General features: G+C 38.6%; 1 protein-coding gene across 1 annotated transcript; it reads left to right on the top strand.

Annotated features, from left to right (window-relative positions):
* The first annotated feature begins 684 nt into the window (after positions 1–684).
* On the top strand, positions 685–12,075 carry LOC132132286 (zinc finger BED domain-containing protein 4-like). The gene is made up of 3 exons (XM_059544700.1): positions 685–1,082; positions 1,179–1,367; positions 11,948–12,075. Exons 1-3 carry the CDS (start codon positions 743–745, stop codon positions 12,073–12,075), a joined length of 657 nt encoding a protein of 218 aa, XP_059400683.1. The 5' UTR covers positions 685–742.
* The last annotated feature ends 790 nt before the right edge of the window (positions 12,076–12,865 follow it).

Genomic DNA, 12,865 nt, shown 5'->3' on the forward strand with positions numbered 1-12,865 from the left:
ACTGGAAGGTTTCCAAATAATGAACCAGTAGGCTATACTTTTAATAGATGTGCACTAATTGAAGCTGTATTTTTCCAATGTATTTGTCTGAAAGTATGTTTTGTCTTCTCTTTTAAAAGTCAGACAGAGGGAATTGGATGAGGCTCTTATAAACATGGTGGTGAAGGATCTGCAGCCCTTCACCATCGTGGACGATGAGGGATTCAGGGCATTTGTGAACAAGCTTGATCCAAGCTATGTCCTCCCATCCCGGAAGGTGCTTAAAATAATGGTCAGCGAAAAGTACAACAAAGCCAAGGAGAAGACAATGGAGGACCTACAAAAGGCCGAATTTGTTAGCCTTACAGCTGACATGTGGTCCTCCATTAATATGGATGGATATCTTGGTGTGACTTGCCATTACATAACACCAGAGGCAAAAATGGCAACTGTTGTACTGGGTGTAAGGAGGTTTTACTAAACCCACACAGCCCAGCATCTCATGGAGGCTAAAGCCTTGCTAATGGCTGAGTGGGGAATAACCTCCAAAGTTCAGTGCATGGTGACTGACAATGCATCTAACATGATCCTAAGTGCCCAGCTACTCCACCTTCGCCATGTCCCATGTTTTGCTCATACTTTAAATTTGACTGTGAAAAAGGCACTAGATCAAACCCCAGTCATCAATGAAATACGCCAGAAGGCCAGAAAGATAGTGGGGTTGTTCAGATCCAGCTGCAAAGCAAAGGACAAGCTTGTGGAGATGCAGAGCTTGATGGGAAGACCAACTCTGAAACTGATACAGGAGGTTGACACGAGATGGAACAGCACATTTGACATGCTACAGCGCTTGTATGACCAACGTGAACCAGTGGCTGCTGCACTTTCCAACTTAAACAATGATACTGCTCCCCTGACAAGTATTGATTATGACATTATTCAACAATCATTGTCAATACTGCAACCATTCAAACTCGCAACAACAGAGATGTCAGAGGAAAAGAGAGTGTCTGCTTCAAAGCTTATACCACTGTACAGGATGTTGCAGCACAAGCTTGCACAGAAAAAAGGAAATGCAACACAGGAATCAACTGTTCAATTAGGTAGGCCACAATGACCATACTACCCATGTGATTGGCCATAACTGTCATATTATTGTCATTATTATAAATATGTGTTTCTCCTGTTTTGGCTCATAGGCTCACATCTGCAAGAAGGTCTGCACTCCAGATGTGGAGGTTATGAGAGTTTTAGAGCCTTGGCACTGGCTACACTGCTGGACCCAAGGTTCAAAAATGTGGCATTTGGAAATGCTGCCAAAGCCCAGGAAGCTGAAAAGCATATCACACTGGAGTGTGCTTCACTGATGCGTTCAAACACAAATCCTGGTGAGCAGTTTCAGTCTGTGTTATGTTATGTAATCTGAATCATGTAATATAATATATCCTTCATATATGCCGTCAGTTTAGGATTTGTTACTAATTGCTGTTTTCATTTTTATTCAGACCCAGAAATGTCAACATCACACCCATCATCATCACCATCACCATCACCATCAACATCAACACCAGTAGAAACACAGGACAGTTTATGGGAACTTTTTGATACTCGCATCCATCAAACCAAGATGATACACAATGCTACCGCTGATGCCACAGTGGAAGTGAAAAAATACATCAACGATGCGTATTTGCCCAGAACTCATGATCCACTAACTTACTGGAAAGAGAGAGCAGTAATCTTTCCTCATTTGTATGTCCTTGCAAAAAAATATCTTTGTATGCCAGCAACAAGTGTCCCTTGTGAGAGGATTTTTTCAAAGGCTGGAGAAATTATCTGTAAAAAAAGAAGTAGGCTAAGTCCTTCCACAGCAGATAAATTAATATTTTTGAATAAAAATCTCGAAAAATGAATATTAATAAAAGAAATCAAGCCACAATGTCTCACTTTTTTAATGACCAAAATAACATTATGCACAGTGAGGAGCCTATAGGTTACAAGCTTCACATATTAGAACATTATAATAATAAAAAAACAACACATTTTTTTAATGGCTCGTCAAGGTTGTTTCAGATCAACACCTGCAAGTGACCACTAGGTGTCACCGTTGAGACGGGTGTCGGATTGATTCGAAGCCTCGAAACAATATGGCACATTTGGTTCAACTGTTTCATTGGTTCACGAGGCCTCGATTTTGCCATCACTAGTCCGGGCGGAAATTTCGGACGTATATATGGTTCCAACCAATGATTGGGCGCAACCATTCCGGTTTCTACCATGGGGGGACTCCAAGGACTATTGTATTGACTTGTTCCTTTATTTATGTTTAGGAAGGACATTTATTAAGTGAAGTGATTTGATTACATTATTTGAAGTGTTTGTGTGTATATTTGATGTTTTCGTATTTGTTTGTTATGTATAATGGCCATTGTGTCTGTGTATCCCCCTTTTTGTGTTAATTGGTGCTGGCCACCAATATATAAGTTTGTTAATTGTGTCTATATGGGTGTGTGGTGTTCTGTGATAGAACAAGTCCTGTAGTCCCTAGACCTCTGCTAATATTTGAGAGGCATTTGCAGTGATTTATGTTTATAGTATTTTTTTTTGGTTTGTTTCTTTTTGGTTTCTTTTTTTTTCTCTTTATGATTTTTCTGGTTTACCTTAGTCGGGTTAACATTTGTTAGCTTTTTTAACCCCCATTCTGTGGACAATAAACCCTTAAGCGTTTGATGTAACCTGCTGCCTCCGTGTTCTCCTTACACTACTGGTCACGTCTATTACAACAATAAAGAACAAATAGTGCAGTAATGTGCAAATTGAGTTCAACTACGTGATAACAATAGCAGCAGTAATAGTAACAGATTTGAGATGAGGCTACATGAGTAATCTTTAATGTAATCAATAATCTTTACTTAATATCCTAATGATTGTTGTCATAAAAGAAAAATCTAAAATTTTGACCCATACAATGTGGGGTTTTTTTCTTCAGCTACTGCTAAAAAAATATACCCTTAAGAATTAAGACTGGTTTTGTGCTCCAGGGTCACAAACTATCGATCTGCAATTTAAATTGCTGCTTTTTCATCTGAGATTACATTTTAAAATGTATCTAATCCAAGAGCTTTCAAGCTACAACCACCAAACTTGGGATGGAATTATTTTTTCTAACTGGTCGAACTTACAATTTTTGTTAAAAAGATGATCATAGCTATGAAAAGTCCCACAGACTTCCATTAAGGGAGTTGACACTTTTGTACAGTAAGATGTATAGTGTGTTTAGAAAAGCTTAATGATCATCCTAGGAAAACATGCTAAGTCATGCTAGCAAACATGTTAATCATGCTAAAAACCATAGATATGTAGAGTTAGATGCCCAAGATGGCGGACATGACTAAGTGTCTGGAGCAGTCAAATGTGTCAAATGTGGCATCTACCTATACATATATATGGTAACAACATGTTAGAAATGTGTTAAATCATGATATAAACATGCAAATGACATGCTAACAACACTTTAATTATGCTAGGAACATGATTAACAATATGTTGATCATGTTAGAAACATGCTAGCAATATGTTAATGTTAGAAACATGTTATTCATGTTAACATGCTAATCGTGCTAAAATATGCTAATATCATGCTAACAACATCTATCTAAACTTTCAAACTTCAGCATTGGCAACTGCTTCAAACTTTCAGACAAGGGGTTTTTAAAACCCAATTTCAAAGTTTGTTTGCAAACTTGACTCATCTAGTTTGGTTTAGCAATGTATTATGCACAAACATGAGCAATGTGGAATCAATGTTTGTACATGACCCAGTCAAACTCTCGTCAAACTCTCTGAAGAAACACTGAAAAAGTAAACGGTGTTGAAAAGCAGATTGATGCAGATGTCTCGCACATCCTGATTTTGCTGAGTTAGATGTCTTCCTAGGTCAACATATTTTGTTGACCCTGGAACAACATTTTAATCCAGAGATGTAGTCTTGACCATATCTGTCATGAGTCCGGACCCGGTGTTCCTCCCTCTCACCACCGGAGGGCGCCACTTCCATTCTCCCGGACTCATTACCTTCACTCTGCACAGCTGTGTCACCCACACACACACACACCTGGTCACAAATTCGACACACCTGTCACATACTCACACACACAGCTGTTCCCCTTTGTCACGGACAATATATTCTCCACTCTCACACCACTCTGTCTGGCTGGATTAATGTTAATTGTAATTTGTAAGTGTTCATGTATACTGGTGTCTGCATTTTGGCTGTGTCTGCTCTTGTCCCTGTGATTTGTTTCTTTTTTGTTTTTGGCCTTGTTGGCCTTTTTGTTCTCAATTAAAAGATAAATTCCCTGCATTTGGACCCAGACCCTGTTTCTTTCACGGCGCCTTCTCTACCGTGCCGTGACCATTTCCTCCTCATACTTAATCATTAGTAATACCTAAAATCAGAGGAAATTATAGGTGACTGACCCTGATGTAGAACCTAACACTGATTGTGAGCCTAAACTTCACAAAAGCTATAAACTGTTTCTTCATATCTGATTGGTTAATCACAGTGTGGTTCCAGGGTCAACAAAGTTCTGCCGGAAGCTTCAGCATAGGCAACTGCTTCAAACATTCAGACAGGTTTTTTTTATATAAATGTTCAAAGTTCATTTGCAAACTTGAGTCATTAATTTTAACAATGCATCATGCTCAAACATGAGCAATGTTGAATCACTGTCTACATGACCCAGTTTATCACGCTTATATTGAAATCCTCCTACTTTTTTCTTTGAAAAATTTGGTTACACTTTATTTTACGATATATCTATTAGTTGCTTATCAGCATGTATATTACTAGAATATTAGCCATGTATTACTGCTAATTAAGCACATATTAATGCCTTATTCTACATCCCCTAATGCTACCCTAATCCTACTAATTAGCAGAAAATTAAGTTTATTGAGAGAAAAGCCATAGCTATTAGTAATAAGCATCTAATAGATGTAACCGTAAAATAAAGTCTTAACAAAAATGTAAATGATTGTTTTATGCAGTTTATGCAATTATTGATTTATTTATACTACATTTTTCAAGGCACACCCCCAACTGCTCCCCGGGTACCACAGGAAAAATGATAAAAAGAGTTTAAATGGAGTTAAATTCAACAAGAAATAGAATATAAAGTAGATTTAAGACAGATTAATTTCTATATTTTATGTGCAAAATTTACAGTTTATCCACAAGCAAAACTGGCTTAAATCTCCTTTGTATTCATATTTTTCTTGCTGAATTTTACTCTAATCCCTGAGGCTTATAAATAACAACAACAAATGCAGTTGTTTGATACATTATTATCACATGAATATCATGATTAATCAAATATATTTGAGCCTTTTTCTAAGTATATAATCTCATACTATGATGTAACTCCACAACCCTACCTAGTACAGTTTTCCTCCATGTTTGCAATATCTCTACAAAGGAGTAGTCTGCTGCTCGAAGATTTCGCCGTTGGAGAAGACTGTTGATGTAACACTCAAAAAATCTTAACTAAATCTTAAACTTAAACATTAAGATGAACAATATTTATAAATGCTAACTAATATATATATATATATATATATATATGTATAAGCCTCTGAGCCACACAATCTTCAACAAGAGCAGGAGAACATTTCTGTGTCTGCTCTCCATGATCAGCATTACCTGTAAAACATTTTATATCTCATGTTGTTAGCTTTCCATTTCATGCTAAACTACATTTCATATGTTTATAAAGTGAAAGTAAGTGACCTGAGCTGCATCCGAAAACGCATACTTTCATACTATACAGTAGGCGGAAAACAGTATGCGAAGCAAGTAGTATGTCCGAATTCATAGTATTTGAAAAACAGTAGGCGAGATGTACCCGGATGACCTACTACTTCCGCCCGAATTCCGTAGCATGCATTTGATGGACACTACACTATCCCATGATGCCACGGGAAAGAGGGGGCATATTGGAAAAAATGGCGGAAACTGGAGACGCGGCTCTTTTCAAGTGTAAGTACCTCAGGGAAAAACGTTGTTCATTGTGGTTAGTAAGCAGCTGACTTATTATAAGTTTAAACATTGTAAATTGATGAGATGATTTCGTGAATCCGCTGTAAAATGTTTTTAATCATTACGGAGCACATCTGTCTAACAAACAGATCGTGCTAACGTCAGTGCTGTAAATTAGCGTGTTAACGTTTATTTAATGGACACTGCATTGTTTAGCAGTTTAATTATTTATTTCCCCTCTGTCTAGTGTTCATATTTAAGTTAGTATATATTTTTACTGCTACGTAGCAAGGTACTGTTAATAAGTATGCCTCAGTTTGTCAATGTAGCATTAATATCATTATTATTTTATAATCATGATTAATGTTTACTGTTTTGACCTTACAGGGTCTGATGAACACACTAATGAAGCCCTCTTCACTGGAAAGCACAATGCTGCCATAAAAGGTTTTGAGTAAGTCAACAAATTCTCTTTCACTTGGCCTTTTAAAAAATCCACTTGTCCCTGATAAGCAGACAAGCGTTGATGTCGAGCCCCGTGATATGTGTTTAAACTGCTTCAGTAGGCTAGGTCCAATCTTTACGACTCCTACGTTGTATTGCGTCAATGGAGAGGTACGTCAGTTCTTCCTCGTTTTTTGTCCATTAAATTCATAATAAGTGATGTTATGCATTGCAGTGAGGGTCAATGTCAATGTCACCTTTATTTATATAGCGCTTTAAACAAAATACATTGCGTCAAAGCAACTGAACAACATTCATTAGGAAAACAGTGTCAATAATGCAAAAATGATAGTTAAAGGCAGTTCATCATTGGATTCAGTTATGTCATCTCTGTTCAGTTAAATAGTGTCTGTGCATTTATTTGCAATCAAGCCAACGATATCGCTGTAGATGAAGTGTCCCCAACTAAGCAAGCCAGAGGCGACAGCGGCAAGGAACCGAAACTCCATCGGTGACAGAATGGAGAAAAAAACCTTGGGAGAAACCAGGCTCAGTTGGGGGGCCAGTTCTCCTCTGACCAGACGAAACCAGTAGTACAATTCCAGGCTGCAGCAAAGTCAGATTGTGCAGAAGAATCATCTGTTTCCTGTGGTCTTGTCCTGGTGCTCCTCTGAGACAAGGTCTTTACAGGGGATCTGTATCTGGGGCTCTAGTTGTCCTGGTCTCCGCTGTCTTTCAGGGATGTAGAGGTCCTTTCTAGGTGCTGATCCAGCATCTGGTCTGGATACGTACTGGATCCGGGTGACTGCAGTGACCCTCTGATCTGGACACAGACTGGATCTGGTGGCCACGGTGACCTCGGAACAAGAGAGAAACAGACAAATATTACCGTAGATGCCATTCTTCTAATGATGTAGCAAGTACATAGGTTGTTATGGGAAGTGTTTCCGGTTCCGGTTTACCTAATTAATGCAGCCTAAAAATCCTTTAACGGATTTGGATAATAAAAGCATATTAGTATGTTATGTGTATGCCAGGTTAAAGAGATGGGTCTTTAATCTAGATTTAAACTGCAAGAGTGTGTCTGCCTCCTGAACAATGTTAGGTAGGTTATTCCAGAGTTTGGGCGCCAAATAGGAAAAGGATCTGCCGCCTGCAGTTGATTTTGATATTCTAGGTATTATCAAATTGCCTGAGTTTTGAGAACGTAGCGGACGTAGAGGATTATAATGTAAAAGGAGCTCATTCAAATACTGAGGTGCTAAACCATTCAGGGCTTTATAAGTAATAAGCAATATTTTAAAATCTATGCGATGCCTGATAGGGAGCCAGTGCAGTGTTGACAGGACCGGGCTAATATGGTCATACTTCCTGGTTCTAGTAAGAACTCTTGCTGCTGCATTTTGGACTAGCTGTAGTTTGTTTACTAAGCGTGCAGAACAACCACCCAATAAAGCATTACAATAATCTAACCTTGAGGTCATAAATGCATGGATTAACATTTCTGCATTTGACATTGAGAGCATAGGCCGTAATTTAGATATATTTTTGAGATGGAAAAATGCAGTTTTACAAATGCTAGAAACGTGGCTTTCTAAGGAAAGATTGCGATCAAGTAGCACACCTAGGTTCCTAACTGATGACGAAGAATTGACAGAGCAACCATCAAGTCTTAGACAGTGTTCTAGGTTATTACAAGCAGAGTTTTTAGGTCCTATAATTAACACCTCTGTTTTTTCAGAATTTAGCAGTAAGAAATTACTCGTCATCCAGTTTTTTATATCAACTATGCAATCCATTAGTTTTTCAAATTGGTGTGTTTCACCGGATATCATCAGGGTAATATCATTTGTGCCCCCTTGAAAAAATGAAATGCCCATCCGTGAATTTGTGTCTGGCGCCGGGTCTATGTTGAATAACTCTCTACATGACCCAGTTTATCACGTTCATAGCGAAATCCTCCTACTTTTTTTCTTTGAAACATTTCAATGATTATTTATATTGCAGTTTATACAATTATTGATATATTAATACTACAATTTTCAAGGCACACCCCCAACTGCTCCCCGGGTACCACAGAAAAAAACAATTCAAATGTTAAAACAATTCAAATGTAAAAAAAAACAAAAAGGAACACGAAGGAGATTTAAGCCAGATTGATTTCTTTATTTTATGTGCAAAATTCACAGTTTATCCACATGCAAAACTGGCTTAAATCTCTTAAATGTATTCCTATTTTTCTTGTAGAATTTAACTCTCATCCCTGCGTTTTTTGAGGCATTATTATTACATGAATATCATGGTTATTCAGATATATTTAAGCAAACCCATTATAGTTGTTTTCTTTATTTGTCACTATGATTGTTCATTGTTAAACATACTAGCATCTTTCCCTAAGTTTGTATGTAATTATAAGTTCTGCAGTGTTGTGTTTTTTAGTCGAGGTAAATCCTTATATCGTCTACTGTATTTAACTTAAATCCCCATAGCAGTTGTAACACAATTGCTCTTACCTTTTGAGATTCAGTTACATGACCATAGGACCTGGATTCCTCCCCGAAACCACATCTGCTCAGCTGGGCCAAGCCTCTTAGCGCTTAGTAGGTTTACAGAAGAATATGTTATTCATATATGTATATGAATTACTCAGAGACTCTCCATTTAATAAAGTTGTAACGCATCACCGTTTGTAATGGCTTCGCTTTATTAGTAGACAATAACTCATAAGCAATCAAACATATGAAAATAACAGCGAGGAATTCTTCACCACGGGGTACGGCCCCGAACTCAATACTCCTTATTTGGTAATCACATATATCCCTACACATAATACATGATCTTTATCACCGTCTAGACAGAGTACCAAAAGTTCAAGTTGGAAAAAATTGCAGGGGTTGGTCAACCACACATCACTGATACAAAAATCATTTATAGCTTTTTGCAAGTATAGCTATTTGGCCTGACCTGTGTTAACCACACAGGTCACAGCTGCATGTTAGTATAGCAAAACAGCATAGCTAGTTAGATGTTCCATTTTGCAACCTGGTTGCCAAATGCATCACCTTCCTTTTTCCATCTTCTGCACAGGATAGCATATAACAACTTCGGACCACAAAAATATCACCTATAGCTAAGGGGTATAATATGTGTGAGCAAAAACATACACCTGAAACTCTTTATCTTCTTTTAGCTGGGGTTTTAAGTTGCAATGATTCTAAGTCATCTGTTAACATTTGCAGCTCTAAACTGATCCCATTATAGTCACACATTTCTTTTATAAACTTCATTATTCTTTTATTCAATGTTTCCTGTTGCCGCATCAATTTTATTATAGTTCTCAATTTGAAGTCCATATTGTCACTGCGCGGTAGAGACGGCGCCGAGGAAGAAACAGGGTCTGGGTCCAAGTGCAGGGAAGATTCACTTTTTAATAAATGAGAACAAGAACAAAAAGGCATACACGGCAAAAACAAAACAGAAACGAATCACCCGGAGACAAGCAGAAGCAGCAGACACGAAACACACAATTAACCTTATGCAATTTAACTCACAAATAACAAAAGCAAATAACATTGCAATAATCCAGGCAGGCAGAGAAGTGGGAGTGTGGAAAATATATACTCGTGAACAAATGGGGAACAACTGTGTGTGTGTGTGTGTGTGTGAGACAGGTGTATCAAACTAGTGACCAGGTGTGAGTAAGTGTGTGATTGGGTGACACAGCTGTACGGAGCGAAGGTAATGAGTGCGGGAGAATGGAAGTGGCGCCCTCTGGTGGTGAGAGGGAGGAACACCGGGTCCGGACTCATGACAGATATGGTCAAGACTACATTTCTGGATTAAAACGTTGTTCCAGGGTCAACAAAATATGTTTAGTACTTTCTCCTGTTTTATTGTTGGTTTCCTCTTTTCTGATCACTTGGAAAGAGGATAAAAAGAAAAACAACAACAACAACACATGCATTTATGTTCAAACATCAGTTCAATATCTACTATTTCCTGAATATTATGAGATTCAAGATGGCCGTCCATGATGACGTCATAATATACTAATTAGATGAATATATTTAGATGAATATATTTAAACCCCACATAAACCTTCGGCCATGCACAACATTTTTCTCATTTACAGTAGACCTCTATCTTTAAGCCCTTTCGAGCCACAAGCTTTTGAAATCTTGATGTCAAAATAACCCAAAAAACCCTAGCGCCTAAAGGGTTAATTACTGGGCATGGAAATCATCTTTCCAGGGTGCAATTTCTGGTCTGGGTCTTTCACCTGCAGAAGAACTAGATCTCTTGATTAAATACCTGGGTAAAGAATCTTCTGAGCATGCAAGGAGCCTGAAAGCTGTTCATATCAGAAGCCCAGCAGCTGCACTGATAATGACATGGCAGAGACTTGAGGAAATATATGGTTCTCCAGACCAATTGAACATGTTCTTTTTGCTAAACTGGAAAACTTTCCAAGAATAACAAAGACCCACAAAACCTTCGAAATTTAGGAGACATCCTCTCTGAACAAAAAGCTGCAAAGCTTGAGGGATACTTACCAGGTCTGGCATATTTGGACACTTCTAAGGGAGTGAACCCTATTGTTGAGAAACTTCCCTATAATATTCAGGAAAAATGGATGTTGTTTGGATCTAAATATAAAGAAGAGCATCATGTTGCTTTCCTACCTTTCTCAGTGTTTGCGAATTTTGTCCGCTCAGAAGCAAAGGCACGTACAGATTCCAGTTTTAGTACATTTCCTCATACGAAATATGAGAAAGGAGAAAGATTTGAGAAACAAAGACAAATTCCAATATCAGTTCACAAGACTCAAGTTAGTACCTCAAATAAAGTACAATCTGAACAGAAAAAGATATCAGTTAGTCCAAATCAGATTTGTCCAATTCATGGAAAACCTCATCCTTTAAGAAGATGCAGAGGGTTCAGAGAGAAATCTCTACAAGAGAGGATGCATTAACTGAAAGAGCATTCTGTGTGTTACCGTTGCTGTTCTTCTACAGGCCATATCGCCAAAAACTGCACTGTGGAAAATCAATGCAAAGAATGCGGTAGTGACCATCACCTTTCAGCTCTTCATTCAGGTCCTGCACCATGGAAATCACAGGCATTTACCCCTACCTCAGAGCATGGCGGGGAGAGAGACCAATCAGATAGTCATGAAGTTACATCTGAATGCACAGAAATCTGCGGAGAAGGACTGAGTGCGCGGTCTTGTTCAAAAATTTGTCTAGTTTCTGTTTATCCAGCTGGACACAAAGAGAAAGCAAAGAGGATGTACGCCATCCTAGATGAGCAAAGCAAACGGTCTTTGGTTAGAAAAGATTTCTTTGACATCTTCAACATCAAAACAAGTCCATTGCCCTATCCATTAAAAACCTGTGCAGGCATCTAGAGACAGCAGGTAGAAGAATTTCTGATTTCATTGTGGAATCCATTGATGGAAAGATAAGTATACCTCTCCTTCTCTTTTAGAATGCAATCAGATTCCAAACAATCGTACAGAGATTCCGACTCCTGATGCAGCATTCAATCACAGCCACCTGAGACACATAGCACAGGAAATACCACCTCTTGAGTCTGATCCAGAGATTCTTCTATAACTGGGCAGAGACATCCTTCAAGTGCACAAAGTGCGCAAACATATTAATGGCCCAAATAATGCCCCCTTGCACTGAGACACACTCTTAACAAGCGACCACAAATGAAAGCTCGTTTCCTGGAATTTATGGGCAACTTGCTAAAAAATGAGCATGCAGAGATGGCACCGCCTCTTCAGCATGGTCAGGAAGTGTGGTACTTGCCGCTGTTTGGAGTGTATCATCCTAAGAAGCCTAATAAAATACGAGTTGTCTTCGATTCAAGTGCGCCCTGTGAGGGAGTTTCACTTAACAGCGTGCTTCTCACAGGCCCTGATTTGAATAACAGCTTGCTAGGAGTCCTGATAAGATTCCGTAAAGAGCCTGTTGCTATTACTGCTGACATACAGCACATGTTTCATTGTTTTCTGGTAAGGGAGGATCATAAAGATTATCTTAGGTTCCTGTGGTACAGAAACAATGACCTTAACAGTGAGATCACCGAATGCGTGTGCATGTTTTCGGGAATAGCCCATCACCAGCAGTGGATATCTATGGCCTATGGAGAGCCGCCAAAGAATATGAAGAGAGTTTCGGCAGTGACACCAGAAAGCTGGTGGAGAAGGAGTTTTATGTTGATGACATGCTGAAATCATGTGCTACAGAGGCAGAGGTGATCGATCTTCTCAAACGTACACAAGAGATGCTTGCAGTGTCTAATCTTAGACTGCACAAGATTATCTCCAACTGTCCAAGAGTGATTGAAGCTTTTTCTTCAGAAGATCGTGCTGATGGAATAAAAGATCTGCAACTT

This window comes from Carassius carassius, chromosome 1 (genome assembly GCF_963082965.1).
Source record: "Carassius carassius chromosome 1, fCarCar2.1, whole genome shotgun sequence".
Taxonomy (NCBI): Eukaryota; Metazoa; Chordata; class Actinopteri; order Cypriniformes; family Cyprinidae; genus Carassius; species Carassius carassius.